A 17,386-nucleotide genomic window follows, 5' to 3' on the forward strand; every position below is an offset into this window, starting at 1 on the left:
AATCAGGTGGGGGGGGTAAAGGGCGGGCCTGTGGCTGCCAGAGTCCTGCCGGTAAGGGAGGCAGAAAGAGAAGAGGGCAGAAAAGGAGCTGGGGCTTGTTCAGAGAGCCCTGCAAGCCACAGTATGGCCTCTGGGATCAATGTAAAAGTGCTACGGAAGTCAAAGTGAGGGTTTTACGTAGGGGAAGTGCACAATCTGACACTTTTGAAAGATTATTTTGAGGGCCAGCCCATAGCACAGTGGTTAAGAAAGCTAGATGCCCATTGGTCAACCATGGTTTGACTCCTGGTCCTGGCAACTTGAAAAACCTGCATGCCTGCTCAAAATCCTTATGGGAAGGAGAAGTGGAGAAAAATGAGAGGAAAAAGAATCACAGAGTGACCATGCCCTACTGGCGCAAGAACGGAAGAAAATAAGAAGCATTTACTAGTGTAAGTGTAAGAGGTGACAGAACTTGGGAGGTACCAGTGAAAAGAGAGAAGGGGTCAGGCTCTGGCTGTTGGGGAAGCACAATCGAGAAAACTTGCTTGCATGCTGGAAGGTGGAAGACAATGTTCAAGTTGCACATAACCCCCAGTGCATAAAAATGTGCAGTTAGTATTTTTAAACTTTAAATTTGGAAATAATCATAGGCTCAAAGGAAAGCATACGTTTCCTAGGGCACTCAAGGAAGATTAAGTAGTGGGCTTGGGCACCTGAGCAGTGACAGTTGGCCCTCTATGTCCCTGGGTTCCACATTCATGGATTCAACCAACTATGGACCAAAATATTTGGGAAATATAATTAAATTTAAAAAAATAACAATACGGGCCAGCCAGTGGCATGGTGCTTAAGGTGGCTGGATTCCACATGACTGACTGTATAGTTTGAGTCCCGGACATGACAGCCTGAGAAACATGCCGGGTGCATGCACATGTGTGCCCAAAATCTGTAAGGAAGAAATAGAGAAGGGATGGCAGTGTAACCATCCCCCATAGGGGAGTGCTTTCTCACTTTCTCCCTCTCTCTCTCTCTTCCCCTCTAGTGAGTGCATGAGCCCTGTAGCAAATAAAAAAAAAAAAAAAAGAATGAACTAATTAACAACAGAACAGTAAAAAAAATAATACAAGTAGGCCCAGCTGTGGGTAGCACGTGTTAGATGCTGCTGCTTGGCAGGGTGAGGTCACATGGGGGGCCCAGGCTTGATTTCTGGCCCACCCTAAAAAGCCAGACACAATGGCACATGCCTGTAGGCCCAGCAATGCAGAAGGCAGGAGGACGGTGACGTAGCAAGACCCTGTCTAAACCACACACACACACACACCACAAAAATAAATGAATAAAAATGCACAAAAAATACAAATAATAATGGTTTACATGGCATTTACATTTCATTAGGTATTAAAAATAATCTAGAAGTGATTTAAAGCATATAACCTATATATGTGGGAGGATATATATAGGTTATATGCAAATACTGCTCCATTTTAAAAGTTCATTCATTTCCTGAGTGAGGGAGAGTGGTAGGCAGACGGATAGGCACCTTTGAAAGGGTCTTCATGTCACAATCCTTCTCCCAGCCCTATAGCCAGCCAGGAGCACAGGTGTACCTAGCATAACTAGACAGACTCAGGACACAAACCCAGAGCCTTCTCCTATGGCTTCCAGCATCGTGCACCAGTGCCTCTACTGCCCATGCTGCCATGTGTGGGTTGGGGCCTTTTTATTTAAGGGACCGGAAGAGCCACAGATCTGGCTATCTATCTGTGGGGGTCCTGGAAACAATGTCCATGGATACCGAGGGATAACTACAGTGAGCGAGGGAATACCAGAGGAAGAAGACAAGGGAGTGTGGCAGGGATGTCTACGCTTAGGTTTTAGATTTCTAAAGTCAGAGATGGCTAATAGCTATCCAAGAGTGATGTCAGGCAGGAAGTTGACATTCAGGTCAGGGACTCAGAGGAACAGGCAAGGCTGGGGTATAAAGCTGGAGTCATCTTGAGACCATGGGCCAAGGTGTGGCCAGTGAGAGAGAAGGGGAATGCCTGGGGCATGCCCACAACTACAGCAGGCCCCCATCCCTCCATGGGAGCACTTTCTCTTTCAAACTCAGTCTCCACTTCCAGGCGTCTCTGCTCAGCTGTCAGCTGGGCTCTACCAGCCATGGCTGCATGGCTGAGGGTATGTCATTCTTCCTCCCTGGAACTTGGTTTCCTCACTTATAAAATGGGAAGAATGATCCCAAGGCTCCTGTGAGGGTTAAATGTGGTCCTGACCGGTACACATTAGTGAAACGGAATGGTTCTGAAATGCAGTGTTCCAGTGCCCAGGCCTGGCATGGAGGATGGCTATCAGGGAGACCCAGTACCAGGAGAGCAGGGGGAATGTAGCCCAGCCACAGCTGGGCCCAGGGGTCCAGTGGCCCAGGACGACAGAGCTGCCTCATGTCCTAACCTCAGGGCCAACAACTTTAAAACCCCAAGCCCACCAAAGCGATGGGCCAACGTCTTCAGTGCCAGCACACGACAAAACTCAGCCTCTGCTAAACGAGGAAGATGGAGGGCAGTCATTGGAATCATCCCTGTCAAGTCCACTGAAGCTTTTGATGGCCCTTTGTGTGCTCTTCTATAAAGCAGGCCTCCAAAATGCCACTGCTTTCTGCACTAGGGGTGGCGAATCCTGGCCCAAGCCCCAGCAGCAATCATGGAGCCAACAGCAGTGAATTGAGAGCCAGAGCAGGGCCGTGCCAGGCCGGAGTGCTTGAGCAGCCGAACCTGCAGGGCCTGTTTCTCTGAAGGGTCAGGATCACACTGCTGCAAGGGGGGCTTGAGTTCCCTTGCTTCCTTTCCCGGCCCAATCCAATGGGCACTTTCTTGGCCGTGCGGCATTCATCCTGCCTTGTTTTTGGGTTTTTTAAAGTAACAATCTTGAATTTCTTCAGGAAATCTCTTTCTGCTCAGCGTGTTGGTGGACCTGGCACCAAGGTGCCTTGCCCACCTAGCCAATGGGCCCATCAGACTTCTTCTCCAAGGACTGGGTATCTCCAGGAGAGCAAAGGAATGCCTAACGAACCAACCACTCAACCCATTAGCCACCAAACATTACCAAAATAGCTCCAAACGTGTTGTACGGACTGATTGAACGAAGCGTTATCTTTTCCTCACCTCTGCTTCTCACTTTCTTCTCTTTTCTGACGGTCTCTCACAGCCACGAGTCATGATCCAGTCTAAGGATATGCACGAGCCATGAATTCTGAATTCTGAGGCCTTGGAAGGTGCTTCTCCAACCAAAGGTCAAGTCAGTAAAGTCTTTTTTTTTTTTTTTTTTTTTGAGAGGTTTTCGCTATAGGGCGTGTGCTCGCCAGACAGACAGAGAGACAGAAAGTGAGAAATCACCCCCAGGGGGGATGGTCACGCCGCAATCCCTTCTCCTCCATTCTCCTCTCGGGATCTTGGGCATGCATGCACACGCGCCCGGCGTGAGTTTTAAGACACCGGGTCCGGGATGCAAACTGCGGTTGACTACGTGGGAGTCCAGCAACATAGCCATTATGCTAACTGCTGGTTCCCAAGTCAGTAAAGTCTTTAAGTGGGACACTTTTCCAGTAAAACCACAAGTCCAAGAGATCTTTCCGGAAAAGACCTCAGCTCCTCCTATCCACATCACCCCTACCTCCAAAAGTTCACCAGTCTCTCAGTGCTCAGGCATTCCAGGTAGCTACCCAGACCCCAACACAGCCACGAGGCCTATCTTCTGGTCTGTGTAACAATGAGTACACCAGCTACTCAACAGATAGAAACCAACTTCTATTTTTAAAATGTGCTAAGATGAGCCAGATTTGGCAGATTCTCTGTTGCCAGCAATCTAAGAATCATAATAGATTAGCCACCTGGCCCCTACCATGTCCCATTTCACAGGCAGAGCAGAAAAACTGACTCAAAAAAGGTCCATGCTTTGCTGACAGCCTGAGTCAAGACCAGAATCCAGGCCTCTAGAACTGGGGAATTCAAAGACTCCTTTTTAAATGTTTCCTCTTAAAATGGGAATAATATCTACTTCATAGTGGTACTAATACCATTAATAAAATAACAGTGAAAACAACAACAGCTGATGTTTTGGAGCCTGTAGGAAGAGCCAGGCAAGTACTAAGGTCTTTATAGTTACATGTGATTCTCACCACATCACATCAAGGTAAGTACTAGCTCGGTCCCCATTTCACGCTGAAGTAGCGGTTAGGTGAGCTGCCTGTTGTCACAGTTGTTAGTAGTGCGCATCGAACCCAGACCTCTCTGCTTCGTGGGCCTGTGCAGCTAGATATAAATAAGAACATATGTATGAAGTGCTTAGCACCAGGCCTGGCACAGTGCAAGAACCAATCATGTAGTAGCTGATTTCATTTTGAATCCTTTCTTAAAAATTAAGAATTTGAAGGGCCAGCAGGTGGCATGGTGGTTAAAGTGCTGGATCTCACATGGCCGACTGTGGTTTGCATCCTGGACCTGGCAGCCTGAAAATCATACCAGGTGCATGTGTGTGCATGCCCAAAATCTCAAGAGAAGAATGGAGAAGGGATTATGGTGTGGCCATCATTGCCAGGGAGTGATTTCTCACTTTCTCTCTCTCTCTCTGTCTCTCTCCAGCAAGTGCACAGGCCCTTCGGCAAAATATTAACAAACAAAAATTAAGAACTTGTGGCCTACAGGTGGTGTGGAGGTTGAGTAGCTGGATCCCATATGGCTGACTGTGTGGTTCAAATCCTAGACCCAGCAGCTTGAAAATCATGTTGGGTACATATGCATATATGCCCAAAATCCCGAGCAGAGAATGAAGAAGGGGTTGTAGCATAACAATCCCCTCTGGGGGGTGATTTCTCACTTTCCCTCTCTCTGTCTCTCTGGCAAGCACACATGCTTCATAGCAAAACTGAAAAGAAAAGACTTTGTCTTTTTGGATAGTTAACACATACACATGGCAAGAAATTTCAAAAGTGCAAAAAAGGACCCAAGGTATGTTTTCCTATTGCTCCTGCTCCCCACGTATCCAGGCCCTTGCCCAGAGCAACCTCTGTCCCTAGTTTCTCAGCCCTTCCCATAGACAGTTACGAATGATGCTAAAGCGTAACTCAGGAAAGATGACGTGGCTGGTTGCTGTGTCTCAGTTTAGCCCAGAGGGTCTGTGTGTGTGTGTGTGTGTGTGTGTGTGTACACATGCATGAAGTGTTTTAAAAGAGGGTCTCACCATGTCTCATACTCCTGGCTCAGCCTTCTGAATAGCTGGGACTACACTCACAAGTCACTTTGTCTGGCATTTTTGTTAAAGTAGAATATAACATTTTTAAAACTTCATGTATTCCACAAATGTGTGTGTGTGAGAGAGAGAGATACACCACCCTCAGCAGGGTCCTGTCCCAGCTCCAGGCAACCCCAGATCATGGACACACACATGCCTGGCATTCTCAGGGAGGCCCCGGTCACAAACCCGAAGCCTTCCTATGTGCATCTGTTTCACTGAGCATCATGTCTCACCACGGTGCCACCATCCGCACCCATGTCTGGCTAAAAAGCCAGGGTGGGTGGGGAATTGAACCTGAGTGTCCACGTGGCCTTAGCCCGCTGAGCAGCAGTTTCCAGTGCACACTACCACGGCCTAGTTCATAAGCTCTTACGTCTATCTTGCAAGTGGCAGAAAGGGAAACTACTAGGGATTTGTTTCTTTAATTTTGTCAGATATTTAAAGAAAGACTCATCATTAGTTGGGTGCGCACCCCACGGAAACAGACCCGAGGGAGTGTGGGCACAGGCCCTGAGCCTGGCTGCACGATGTGACCTTAGCTCCAATATCTTCCATAGCGTGACCTTGGCCAAGACGGTGCCCTCCTCCAAGCCTTAGTTTCTTCATCCACAAAACAAGGGCACTGAACTTAATGACCCCTAAGGTCCTGTGTTTGTGTGGTAAACTGTAAGGTGGACCAAAGGGGGCAGACTGGCCCCCTTGAGAAAACCCCACAGAGTAGGGACCTGGCAAAGAGCTTGGGGAGAAAATGTGGAGGCCTCCTACCAGCACTGGTCCCTCACGTGCCTCTCCCATTTTGTCCAAATGAATGATTAGGGTAGAGTATACTGTTCTTCCCCTCCCCACAATTGCACCTTATTACAGGTTTATTCTGGGCAGAGAAAATGCATTGACATGCATAGCAAAGAACCACATGCCGTCCCTTCCACTTACAGCCAAGTTCCTGTTAACCAGGTAGCCCAGCTCCCCCGGTGTGTCTGTGTTCCGGATATCCACGTCATGAGGTGACACATAAAGCTTCGTGTTGTTCAAGTCAAAGAACTCAACCTCCGTGAGGCCGACCCAGGACGCGTTGCCCCAGTTGGACAGGATTTCCATGGTCACGTAAACAGCATCTTTGATCTCTTCTGCTCGCATTCTCCATTTGTCCTTAAAGGAAGAGAAAGAACACCAGGGGATTAAGACATGACAGGCTCGAATTGTGATCTACCCCTGCTGTCTGGCCTTCGGCCAGTTATCAAACCTCTCTCAGGGTCTCCATCTGTACGATGAGGATAGAACAGGACCCGCCATCTACGGTTACTGTGAAGATCAAATGAGCTCATATACGAAAGCATGTAAGAGGTAGTTACTGTGTATTCTGGCACGTAGTAAGTGCTCTGTTTAAGAGTTTGCAAATAAAACTGTTTAGAAAGCATCGGATTCTACTAGATCATCGGAAAAGTCACATATGCAAAAATGCATCATGAATTTTCCAACGACTCAATACATGCACTTCTTTCCTGCACTACCCCTGTCTCAGGAGTTATGTCATGACACCTACCAAACTGGGGAGGTGCTCTGGGCTAACCTGCGTCCTCCCCAGATTCATCTGTTGAATTCCTAACCCTGGGAACCTGAGAAAGTGAGTGGATGTGAAGAGAGGGTCTTTAAGGAGGTGATCAAATTAAAATGAGGCCCTTAGGGTAGGCCTTAATCCAGTGTCCTGTAAGAGGAAATTTGGACACACGGAGAAACACACCAGAGAAGAGGCCACGGACGACACAGCGAGAAGGTGGCCATCTATAAACCTAGGAGAGAGGCCTCCAAAGACACCAAACCTGCCCACATCTTTATCTTGGACTTCCAGCCTCAGAACTATGAGGAAATAAATCTCTGTTTTTTGGTTTTTTTTTAAGAGAGATCTTTGGTATATACTTGCCAGAGAGACAGAGAGACAGAAAGCAAGAAATCACTCCCCCAGGGGGTATGGCCATGCTGTAATCCCTTCTCCCCCATTCTCCTCTTGGGATCTCGGGCACGTACGCACACACATGCACCCGGCATAAACTTGAAGCTGCCAGGTCCAGGACTCAATCTGTGGTTGACTACATGGGAGTTCAGTGACGTAACCATTGCGCCATCTGCTGGTCCCAATCTCTGCGATTTAAACCACCCAGTCTGTGTTACTTGGCTATGGCAGCCCTAGTGGACTCATACAGTAGGCAACAAAGGCCCCATTACCTTGGACAAGTCATTTTACATCCCTCGGCTTACCTGGAGTAAACGAGCCATCATCTATGCGATGACCCATCACAAGGGTTAAGCATGATATCCATACTTGAGCAGGCCCTAGCCCACGCCCTGGCCCTGTGTGCCCTCTCTAAGAGCCCATCACTTTCCGCTTCTCTCCCTCATTGATTTTAATGCCTGCCTCCTTCCTGGGTCGGCTGTCTGCTCTCAGTGTCTGCGTGAATGCCATCAATAAGAGGCAGCCCTGCGGAATGGCTGGCTGAGGCCCTCGGGGGCCCGAATGCAGCATTGGTCGCCACGGATCAGTCCCTCCTAAAATGGTGCATTCCCTTCGTGCACATGCCCTCTGTTAATTAGCACCGGTAATCTGCAATGGTTCTGTGAGCAGGGAGCTGAGCAAATGAACAGCAACTGTTCCCCACTTATTTTTTTAATTAATAGCCAGTGAGACGTGCTATCGCTCTCAGTGTGGGTTTGGACAAGCCCTGACTGCCATACGGTGGAGATGGGGACGGGGAGGAGGAAGAGAGGTCAGCTCATAGCTCCCTGAAGGAACACAGGGCCTGTTTTGATGAGCCAGGCCCATGGAACCCACGGTTTCTTTCTCCTCTGCTGTGTGCTGGGCCCTGGCCAAGTCCTCTGCTGCCCTGGGCCTGAGTCCCAGGCTTGCAGGACGGTGATAAAGCTAAACTGGCCTGGCAGACAAGGTGGGGGGATGGATTAAGGGTTAACGAGCTTGTGCTTGTGAGGATGTTCCAGGGCCAGGTGAGTGGGCTGGGAGGGGTGAGGAAGCAGGACTATTCACCTGCCGGGAAAGGGAGGCAGGCCAGATGGGAGGCAGGCTGCCTCACAGAGGGGCTGCTGGGTCTCATGCCCAGTGCAATCTAAAATGTGCAGATTCCTGGACTAAGTATTTTTGTTTTAATTAAAATTTATTTATCTTATTTCTCTCATGAAATCGAGAAGGGAGAACAGGTACCCTGGGCGGGTTCCATCCCACCATGATCCCCCTCCAGCTAGGCAATATCAGGCAGCAGCACTCCTGGTGTGTTTCAGACCGACTAAGGATCCAGACCCATAGCCGGCCTCGTGGCTTCCAGCAGTGCGGATCAGCATGCTACCACCTAGGCACAGAGGCTGGGTCCAGGCAGAGTTTCCGTTAGGTTGTCAGGGAGGTGTATCTCTGTGCAAAAAGGAAGTGCACTGCATCCCGCGGGCTGTCCTGCTTTCTACGTGGCCTGATGTGGGTGCCTCTCGGCGGCTGAAAGGGAACACAGATTTGGAAGCTCCTGGTCCCCGGCACTCAACGCCCCCTCTTTCACTAAGACCACCTGGTTTTCCTTCTCTTTTCATAGCCATGAGGTATAGGAGACTGACATTTTCTCTCAGGACCCCAAGGAGGAGCCTGACTAGTCCAAGAACTCCTGTCCTGTCCCCTTGATAGCTTGGTGATAGGCATGAGCCCTAGCCTGGTTCAGCACGAGCAGGCCAATCTGGGATTTTGTTCTCTTTGGACAGTGGGGTCTGAGGGTATGAGGTGGGAACTCCTCTGAGCTGTTTAGAGACCACAGGGAGGGAGTAGAACTGAGCCTAGACACTGGGGTCAAGGATGGGGCTCAAGTGCAGCTGACACTGAGGACAGAGTGGGAAGACTCAGTGTGAGCTGCTGGATCAAGCCCTGCCTGACCCCACAAGCCACATTTTCAATGACAAGTGTCTGTACTTTTTCTTTGTTGTATAAGTCAGTTTGTTCTGGATTTTCTGTCTTCTATAATATAAGGAGACTTAATCAACCCAGGTTCTTTTTAATGCAGCTAAAGTTTCAGTACACTTAGAATCTTCACAACTAAGAAAGTGACAATTGCATGCAGGTGTGACAAAGCTTTGATTTTTTTTTCTAGACGGTGAATTTTCAACTGCTATCTCCCAGCTCCTCCCTGCCATGTGCCAGGTATCGAGACACACACCCTCAGAGATCCTTCCTGTTTCATCCTCACGGTAGCCCCATGGGGTGTGGGGATACTGATCCTATTTTTAAAGCTTATTTATTTATTTCTTCCATGAGAGAGAGAAAGAGACAGACAGAGACAGAGACAGAAAAGAGACATCCAGCAGGTCTCTGTGCCATGATCCAACCTTGGCCAGCCTGGATCACGGGTATGCGTATCATACCTGGTGTGTGTGGGGAGGCCCCAGGATACAAACCCGGGGTCTTCTCATTTGGGTCCGACATAGCATCACCAGAGTACTACATTACCAGCTGGTCCTGCGGACCCTACTTGATGGCCAGGACCAGAGAATTCATCCTGCCTTAGGGACGTGGCCTCTAGATGATGGTGTTATAGTCAAAGCCAGAACCTGGTCCAGGAGCCCAGGGGCCTTCCTGCTATCATGAGCTTTCCATGTGGCTTTGGGAGGACTTCATATTAAGTTCTCACAGGCCAACAGTAAGGTTGGTGGCGACCACACCCAATAGTTACTTTGAAAGGACACCTTTTCACTCTCTCTCTCTCTCTCGCTCTCTCTCTCTCTCACACACACACACTATACCCTCCCACCCTGATGCCTCAGTTTCCTGTTGTTTATGTCCCCGCTCCATCAGCACACTCACAGTCACCTTTGTATGGTCACTGCGCTCATATTAGACTCAATGAGGCTTAATATTACCTTGTGCAATTAGGTTTTATACGTCACATTTTCTTCTTTAAGGAATTCTTCATTTAATTTTATTTATTATTCTTATTTTTAATTTCTATAGGGCATGTATGCTCACGAGACACACACTCACACACACACACACACACACACACACACACAGAAAGTGAGAAAGCAAGTTGCCAGGTCTGAAACTTGAACTGCAGTCAGACATATGGGAGTCCAGCACCTTAGCCACCATACTTCCTACTGGCCCCTACATCACGTTTTTTATCTGCATAATCTTCCTACTGGTACTTTCTACCTTTTTAGACCATCGTATTGTGCTGACATACCCTACTTTCTTGATGAACTCTTGTTATGACACATTTATTTTTTTCCTACTTCCAGTAATTCTGCGACATACGTCTTTGTGCCAACAGCTTTTTATTTCTCTTGAGTGATTTCCTTAGGATAAGGAGGCAGGATCGTTGAGCTGGAAGATGTGTTTCTAAGGCCTTTCCTAAGCCCAGCCACTCTGCTCTTCGAGAGCGTCTCGCCGGTGGATGCAGCCGCCAGCAAGGCATGGCTGGCCGCCAGCAAGGCATGGCTGCCGCGGCTCTGTGGTAACCTAGCCAGCACTAGAGGGTATCATCAACATCACCGCGAACTCAGAGAGCAGAGATGTGAAGGGGCTCTCTGCAGCCTGATTGCCAGCAATGCTGGGCGTTCTCCTTCGGGTTTACATGCTATTTATATTTCCTCTGCGTGGACAGGCTTCTCTCTGCTGAAACTTGGGGCCTGCGTCTTTCTCTGCTTCTCCTGCTCTATCACGTGTATGTGTGAGTGCTGGAGAGGAGGGAAGAGGAGGGGAGACAGAGACTCGGGCAGAAAGCTGCTAAGGTGGCCAGTTGGAGCCATCCCCATCAACTAGAAATGCTTTTGCCGAAGGGCCCTTTTATCCTCCGCTTTCAGCTGAGACACTGAACGCGTTGGGAAGGCCCTGGAAGGTGAGGCTCTCACCTCTGGATCCAGTACTTGCTCCTCATTCGGCACAACAGCCCCACTGAGATGGGCAGAGTCACTTTCGATGGCCTGAAGGACTTCCAGAAGCTTCTGCTGTTGTCTGAAATGGGATTTTGTTTTAGCCAACAGGTGGTAACAAATGATACACAAAAGCAAACATGCACATCAAACATACCTGCCGACTTTTCTACCTCAGGGAGAAGTAACAATCTGAGAACAAAGTATGCACCCTGTGCACGGTTCAAAGGCGCAGCCAGGCGGCCGCTTTTCTCCCTTTATCAACAGCTGTACAATTAGTGATGAAATCAGAGCCTAGCAGGAGAAACACTGCTGGTGACAGGAGAGCCAGCTGACCACCCTTAAGCTGACCGAGAACTTGTGAAGGGTCAAGAGCAGGAGTCAGGACCAGCAGGTGGCACGGTGGGTAAGGCACTAGGTCCCACATGGCCAACTCTGTGGTTTGAGTCCTGCACCTGGAAGCCCAAAAAACCATGCTGGATGTGTGAGCGTGTATGCCCAAAATCCCTAGAAGAGAATGTAGCGTGGCCATCCCCCATGGAGGGTGATTTCTCACTTTCCTTCTCTCTGTGTCTCTCTCTTAGGTGAGTGCACGTGCCCTATGGCAAACTTAAAAAAAAAAAAAAGGAGTCAGCTAAAGTAAGCCTGGTGGATCAAGTCCAAAGTCCAGTCCACAGCCTGTTTCTGTGTGAACTGCAGGCTAACAATGGCTTTCACTTTTTTTTTTTTAACCTTACATTTTTGCCATAGGGTATGTGCACTAGCTAGAGTCACAGAGACAAAAAAGGAAAGTGAGAAATCACCACCCCAGGGAGATGGCCATGCCACAGTAGTTTCTCCTCCAGTTTCCTCTCGGGACTTTGGGCACACATGCACACATGCCCAGCATGATTTTTTGGCTGGCTGGTCTGGGACTTGAACCACGGTCAACCTTGTGCGAGTCCAGTGCCTTAACCACCATACCGCTTGCTGGCCTGGCTTTCACATTTTTAAAGGTTGTTAAGGAAAACCAAGTGGCCCAGCTGCGGTGGCAAGCACTGCAGAAATCTGTGCTCTGCGGGCCGGAGCCATATGGGAGGCGTGGGTTCGATTCTTAGTGTAAATTAAGGCTGGGCATGGTGGCATGTGCCTGTACTCCCAGCCACCTAGGAGGCTGAGGTAGGAAGATCGCGAGCTTCAGTCTGGCCAGGGCAACAAAGCAAGATACTATCTAGGGCCAGCAGGTGGTGTGGTGGTTAAAACTCCATGTGTGGTGGACTCCCATACGGCCAACCATGGCTCAAGTCCTGGACCCTGTGGCTTGAAACACACTGGGCATGTGTGCATGTGTGCCCTAAATTCTGAAAGCAGAGTGGAGAAGGGATTGAGGAAGGGCCATCCTCCTGGGGGTTGATTCCTTGCTTTCTTTCTGCCACTCTGTCTTTCTGGCAAGTGCACGTGCCTTATAGCAAAAATCTCTCAAAATAAATAAATAGTACCTTTTTTAAAAAAAGAAAAGACACTATCTAAAAAAGAATCAGCCATGGTGTAGTCCCAGATGGCAAGCTGAGGCAGGAAAATGGTGACCTTGCCTTAATTAATAAATAAAGAAAAATTTAAAAATAAGTTAAAAAAGAAAAGCACATGTGAAAAAACAAAAACAAGTTCAAAGCTGAAAGTATTTACAATCTGGCCCTTCACAGAGACAGTTTGCAAACTCCTAGCCTAGAGATCTGCTCTGTGCCTCTTGGCTGAGGACTGGGCATTCCAAACCCAGCAGGTTATGCCTTCTTCATTTGCAAAGGCACCTTCCTGTGCTGGTTAAGGCTAAGAACCAACCCCTTTCCCACCCTAAAGCACAATGGATCTTGATGTTGAAGAAGAGAGCAGCTGCCCATAAATAAAACCGTAGGAGATGTGACATAGCCTCCTGCCAGGCCCTCTCACCTGCGGGGGAAACTGCAAGTTCTTATTTACGGCCACGATAGAACAGACATGGTACCCATCTGAGGTCGGCAGACACTTGGAGAAATGGACACCACTGCCTTTAGCCTATTCAGCTTTTATCCAAGTTATAAAAAGGAGCTCCCCCTGGATGGATGCAGACCTGGAGGCAACAGCTTAGCTAGTAAATTCCTCCTTCGTGCAGAGCAAGGCTGATGTGATACCAGGTCAGGGCCCCCTCTTAGCGAATAGCATGCAGGCTGGGCTGCAAACCCCTCTCACCCCACAGCCAGGCGCTTTGCACAGTCTACAACATGCACAGCTCTGCACGACAGCCTTGGGAGTGTGTCGATGTGCCAGGGCATGCTTGAAACTATGGGCTTGAACTGGCGCATCTTTCTGAAGATTAATCTTGCCTGAAGATTGAAGAGAGGCCTTTATTTTGATAATAAAACTTGACATTTCCGATAAATGACATTATGTGTTAATGGAATAAAATGCTGCATTTGAACAAAATTTTAATAGAGAAAAGGGACTTCGAGAGCTGCTGCTTCAGGCCACTCTTGCCCCCAGGGGAGCGAGGGAATAGGCCCCCACCTCTGCTGCATGGGGTACTCCAATGGAAACTCTGAGATGGTTGGAGTTCTATGCAGGTTGGAGCCAAACTGAACAAGCCAAGAGCCATGTGCCTTTAAGAAATGAAGTCAATTTTGTGTTTTAGGGTTGGAGGGGCTGAGGGAGGGTACGATATAAAGGGGCAGTTGAAAATGGTCTAGAGTAACATAAGAAAAGCAAAGAAAAATTTTAGTTCATAAGATCCTCAGGCTGCATTACAATGGGCATTTTCATTTGTTTTGGATTTTGAACCAGCTCTGGTAAGTACCTGCTCCCCAGAAGGCCAATTCTGTCAATGGCTTGGTTGATGGCATTGGCTCCCCCTGCTGTCCTGGGCGGCTCCTGCGTAGTGGTCACTGGGGTGGTGGGCAGCAGCTGAGGAGGGAAAAGCTTCAATTAAACCAATGTACAAAGCACCCTGCCTGGTCCAGAACACAGCAGGGCCACGGTTAAAGGCACACCCTCTCAGGCCATCAGTCCCATGTGGGAAACCGGAACAGGGGCGAGAGGGGGACAGCATCTCCAGGGCTCAGTCTAGAACACCCTTGGACAACCTCAGTTTTTGATGAACTGCAAGAGCCTAAATGACCTGTTTCCATGAGCCAGTGAGACATTTCTCTCATCAAACCAGGCAGCAGGGCAGCAGTAAAACACAATGCTGTGAGGCTTACCCACATGGAAAGGTTCTGGGTTCAAGTCCAGAGACCGTCATGAGCATGCTGGGCATGTGTGTGTCCACGATCCAGGGCTGACTCAGGCCAGGAGTGGATGTCTCTATCAAGGCTCTGTTGGGAGGGTTTGCCTCTCTCTCTCTCCATCTCTCTCACTCATAGAATAAATAAATAACTAGACTTAAAAACAAACATTTTTACCATCCTGACTGAATCTTTATTCTGTTTGGTAGAAAGTAACGAGACCCCACAGAGAATGCTAGTAATATCATTAGGTTCTTTTTTTGGGGGGGGCAGGGGGAGGGATGTTGCCATGGTGCACATATACTTGCCTGGAGACGGGGAAAGAGAGATAGAGATGGGGGGTGGGGGGAATGAGAAAGCACCCCCCAGGGAGGAAGGTCACACCACAATTCCTTCTCCTCCATTCTTGTCTTGGGATTTTGGGCATGCATGCCCATGCACCCAGTATGATTTTCAGGCTGTCTGGTCTGGGACTCAAACCACAGAGTTGACCATGTGGGATCCAGCACCTTAACTACTATGCCACCTGCTAGCCCATAGGCCCTTTCGTTTTTACTGCTCCAAGCCTTTGTCTTTTTCTTTTATCAAACTAAATGAGAAATGTGTCCTGCTGTCTATCTGCATGTGATTTTAATCATCAGGAGCTCTGCAGGTCAGAGGTCCGGTCATTCAGAAATACTAGGCCATGGGTGCGTACTGTTGCAGGTCCACCAGAAAATATTAGCTGATGGGGCCAGCAGTTAGCTTAATGGCTGGACTCCCATGTGGTTGACCGCGGTTCGCGTCCCGGACCTGGTGGCTTAAAACTCACGCCGGGCATGTGTGCGTGTGTGCCCAAGATCCAGAGAGAACGGAGGAGGATGGATTGCAGCGTGGCCATCCTCCCTAGGAGGTGATTTCTTGCTTTCTGTCTCTCTGTCTCTTTCTCTCTCTCTGGCGAGTGTGCGTGCCCTATAGCAAAAACCTCTAAAAAAAAAAAAAAATCAGAAAGAAGAGAAAATACACTATTTATTGGAAGAAATCTGGGTCTGAGTGGACCCTCACAGTTCAAACCCATGTTGATCCAGGGCCGTCTGTAGTGATAACCCCCCCCGGGGGTGATTTCTCGCTTTCTGTCTCTCTGTCTCTCTCTGTCTGGCGAGCGCACGCACCCCATAGCGAAAACCTCTCAAAAAAAAAAAGAAACCACTCCAGAGCTTTGGGGTGCTGCCCTACCCACCATCCTCTCCCACCTGGGTACTTTTTTCTCCCCCTTCCGTCCTCTCCCCCTTCCTCACTGCATGTTGAGCTTCCTGCCCTTCATTAAGCTGGGCTCATTCCCTCCTCAAAGCTTTTGCCCTGTTTCTTCCACCTGGAATGCTGGTCGCTGATACTGGCTCCTTCTTACAGGCAGGGATAAGCTCAAAAGGGACGCCTTCTGAGGGGCCTCCTGGAGCCACAATGTCAGAAGCAGCCACTACCCGATTGCCTTGTCACTCTCTTGGCCACTAGCTTCGTTATTTCTCTCTGAAGTCATCTGTTCCCTCATGGCTTTATTGCCATTGCCTATAAGCCCCATGAGGCCGGGTGCTTATCTGTCTTAGCTACCTCTAACCTCAGCACAAGGCACAAGTGTTTTACTAATTCCCATTCTTATTTGTCAGGGCTGTCTTTGCTGAGATATACCTAACTGACCTAGATAGATACAGATATAATTTATTCAACATATTAAGATTTGTTTTTGTGTTGTCTTCTCAGGAAATAGACTGTAATAAGAAATTAGAGTCAGAGGCCGGGGTAAGTTCTGGCTTCAACTCCTAACCTTGACCCCAGTTTCCTCATCTACACTGGTCCTACATGTGCAGAGAGGGCCAGCAGGCCTGTGAAGTATAGCACTCTGGAGACCACTGGGTGCTGGGAGCATGCTGGGGGCTCAGTTCGGCTCAGGGTTCCACTGACCTCCACGGTCTCTTCTCCGTCCTTCAGCAGAGTGGTCCATGGTTTCACCGGTGGTCCTTCTGCATCCTGGAAAGATGTAACCCTTTGATGTGAGGCTGGAATGAAGCCATCCACAGATACCCTTCATTGACAGGCAAAGGCACAGAGGGGGCAGGGACTCTCTCAAGGTCTCTTGTACATAAATGTCAAGGCCTAAAATGAGCACCTGGCAAATGGGCAGTAGGTGGTACTCAATGCACACCCCGTAGATAGAACCTGGGGAACAACTAACGGTGGTGTGCACAGGGCCCTGGAGCTCTGTCTGGGGATTGCATGTTGGCAGACCTGGGCCGTTTCCAAAACCATCACCTGAGCATGCCCCCTGGCTTTTCTGGTTGCCAGTGGCCACAGCTATAAAACAGCCATGACACCAGCCCTGCCTATTTTAGGGTAACTGAGCATTGAGTGGGTCAAGCTAAGAAAGAGGGTTTCAAGAACAGGAGAGTCAGAGACCATGCCTAGGGGAAAGGATGTGTACACAGAGGTAGGGCTCAGGCTTCCTCCCGTTTGCTGCTCCACTTAAACAGCTGCAAGAACAAGGAGGTCTCCTGAACAAATGATGTGGGCCAGGGGCGGGACAACAGGAAGTGGTGAGGACTGGAAATCTGAAGGGCTCGCGCTCTGGGGAATGAGATCTTCTAGAGCTTGTTTACTCCATCCTTTCACTGACCCACTGTAACCGTGGGCTAAGGTATCTGGCAAGGCTTACAGGCAGACTAGCACCTGGCTGAGGTTTTCTGAAGTAAACAGGGAGATGGGAGAAGGGGGCCTTGGCAGATTAGCAAGCGACAGTCCATGAGCAGCAGCATCGTGGGCAGATCTGAGCTCTGAGGTGCCCACAGCGCTTCTCTCCCCCTTCCCTCCCTGACCCTGTGTTCTTTCCACCTGCCGCTTAGACACCTCCTGGTCCTGCATAGGGCCAGCATCCTTCTCACTTCCTTCCCCCGTCCAGGAACGCACCGGCAGTGCCATGGCAGGAGGCTCATCCTTCCTGC

The 17,386-nt window shown here is 49.2% G+C and overlaps 1 protein-coding gene across 4 annotated transcripts in view; it reads right to left on the bottom strand.

Annotated features, from left to right (window-relative positions):
* KATNIP (katanin interacting protein) overlaps positions 1 to 17,386 on the bottom strand; it is a 225,682-nt gene that overhangs the window by 73,883 nt on the left and 134,413 nt on the right. For all 4 annotated transcript variants that reach the window (XM_027771785.1, XM_027771786.1, XM_006148283.2 and 1 more), the window contains 5 exons: positions 17,352 to 17,386; positions 16,353 to 16,418; positions 13,988 to 14,094; positions 11,161 to 11,263; positions 6,205 to 6,420 (listed from right to left, as the gene is read on the bottom strand). The exon at positions 17,352 to 17,386 is cut by the window's right edge and continues 162 nt beyond it. In XM_027771785.1, the coding sequence (XP_027627586.1) occupies positions 6,205 to 6,420; positions 11,161 to 11,263; positions 13,988 to 14,094; positions 16,353 to 16,418; positions 17,352 to 17,386 (527 nt within the window). The remainder of the gene's footprint in view (positions 1 to 6,204; positions 6,421 to 11,160; positions 11,264 to 13,987; positions 14,095 to 16,352; positions 16,419 to 17,351) is intronic.

The sequence above is a fragment of the Tupaia chinensis genome, unplaced genomic scaffold (assembly GCF_000334495.1).
Source record: "Tupaia chinensis unplaced genomic scaffold, TupChi_1.0 Scaffold000231_1, whole genome shotgun sequence".
NCBI classification, from domain to species: Eukaryota; Metazoa; Chordata; class Mammalia; order Scandentia; family Tupaiidae; genus Tupaia; species Tupaia belangeri.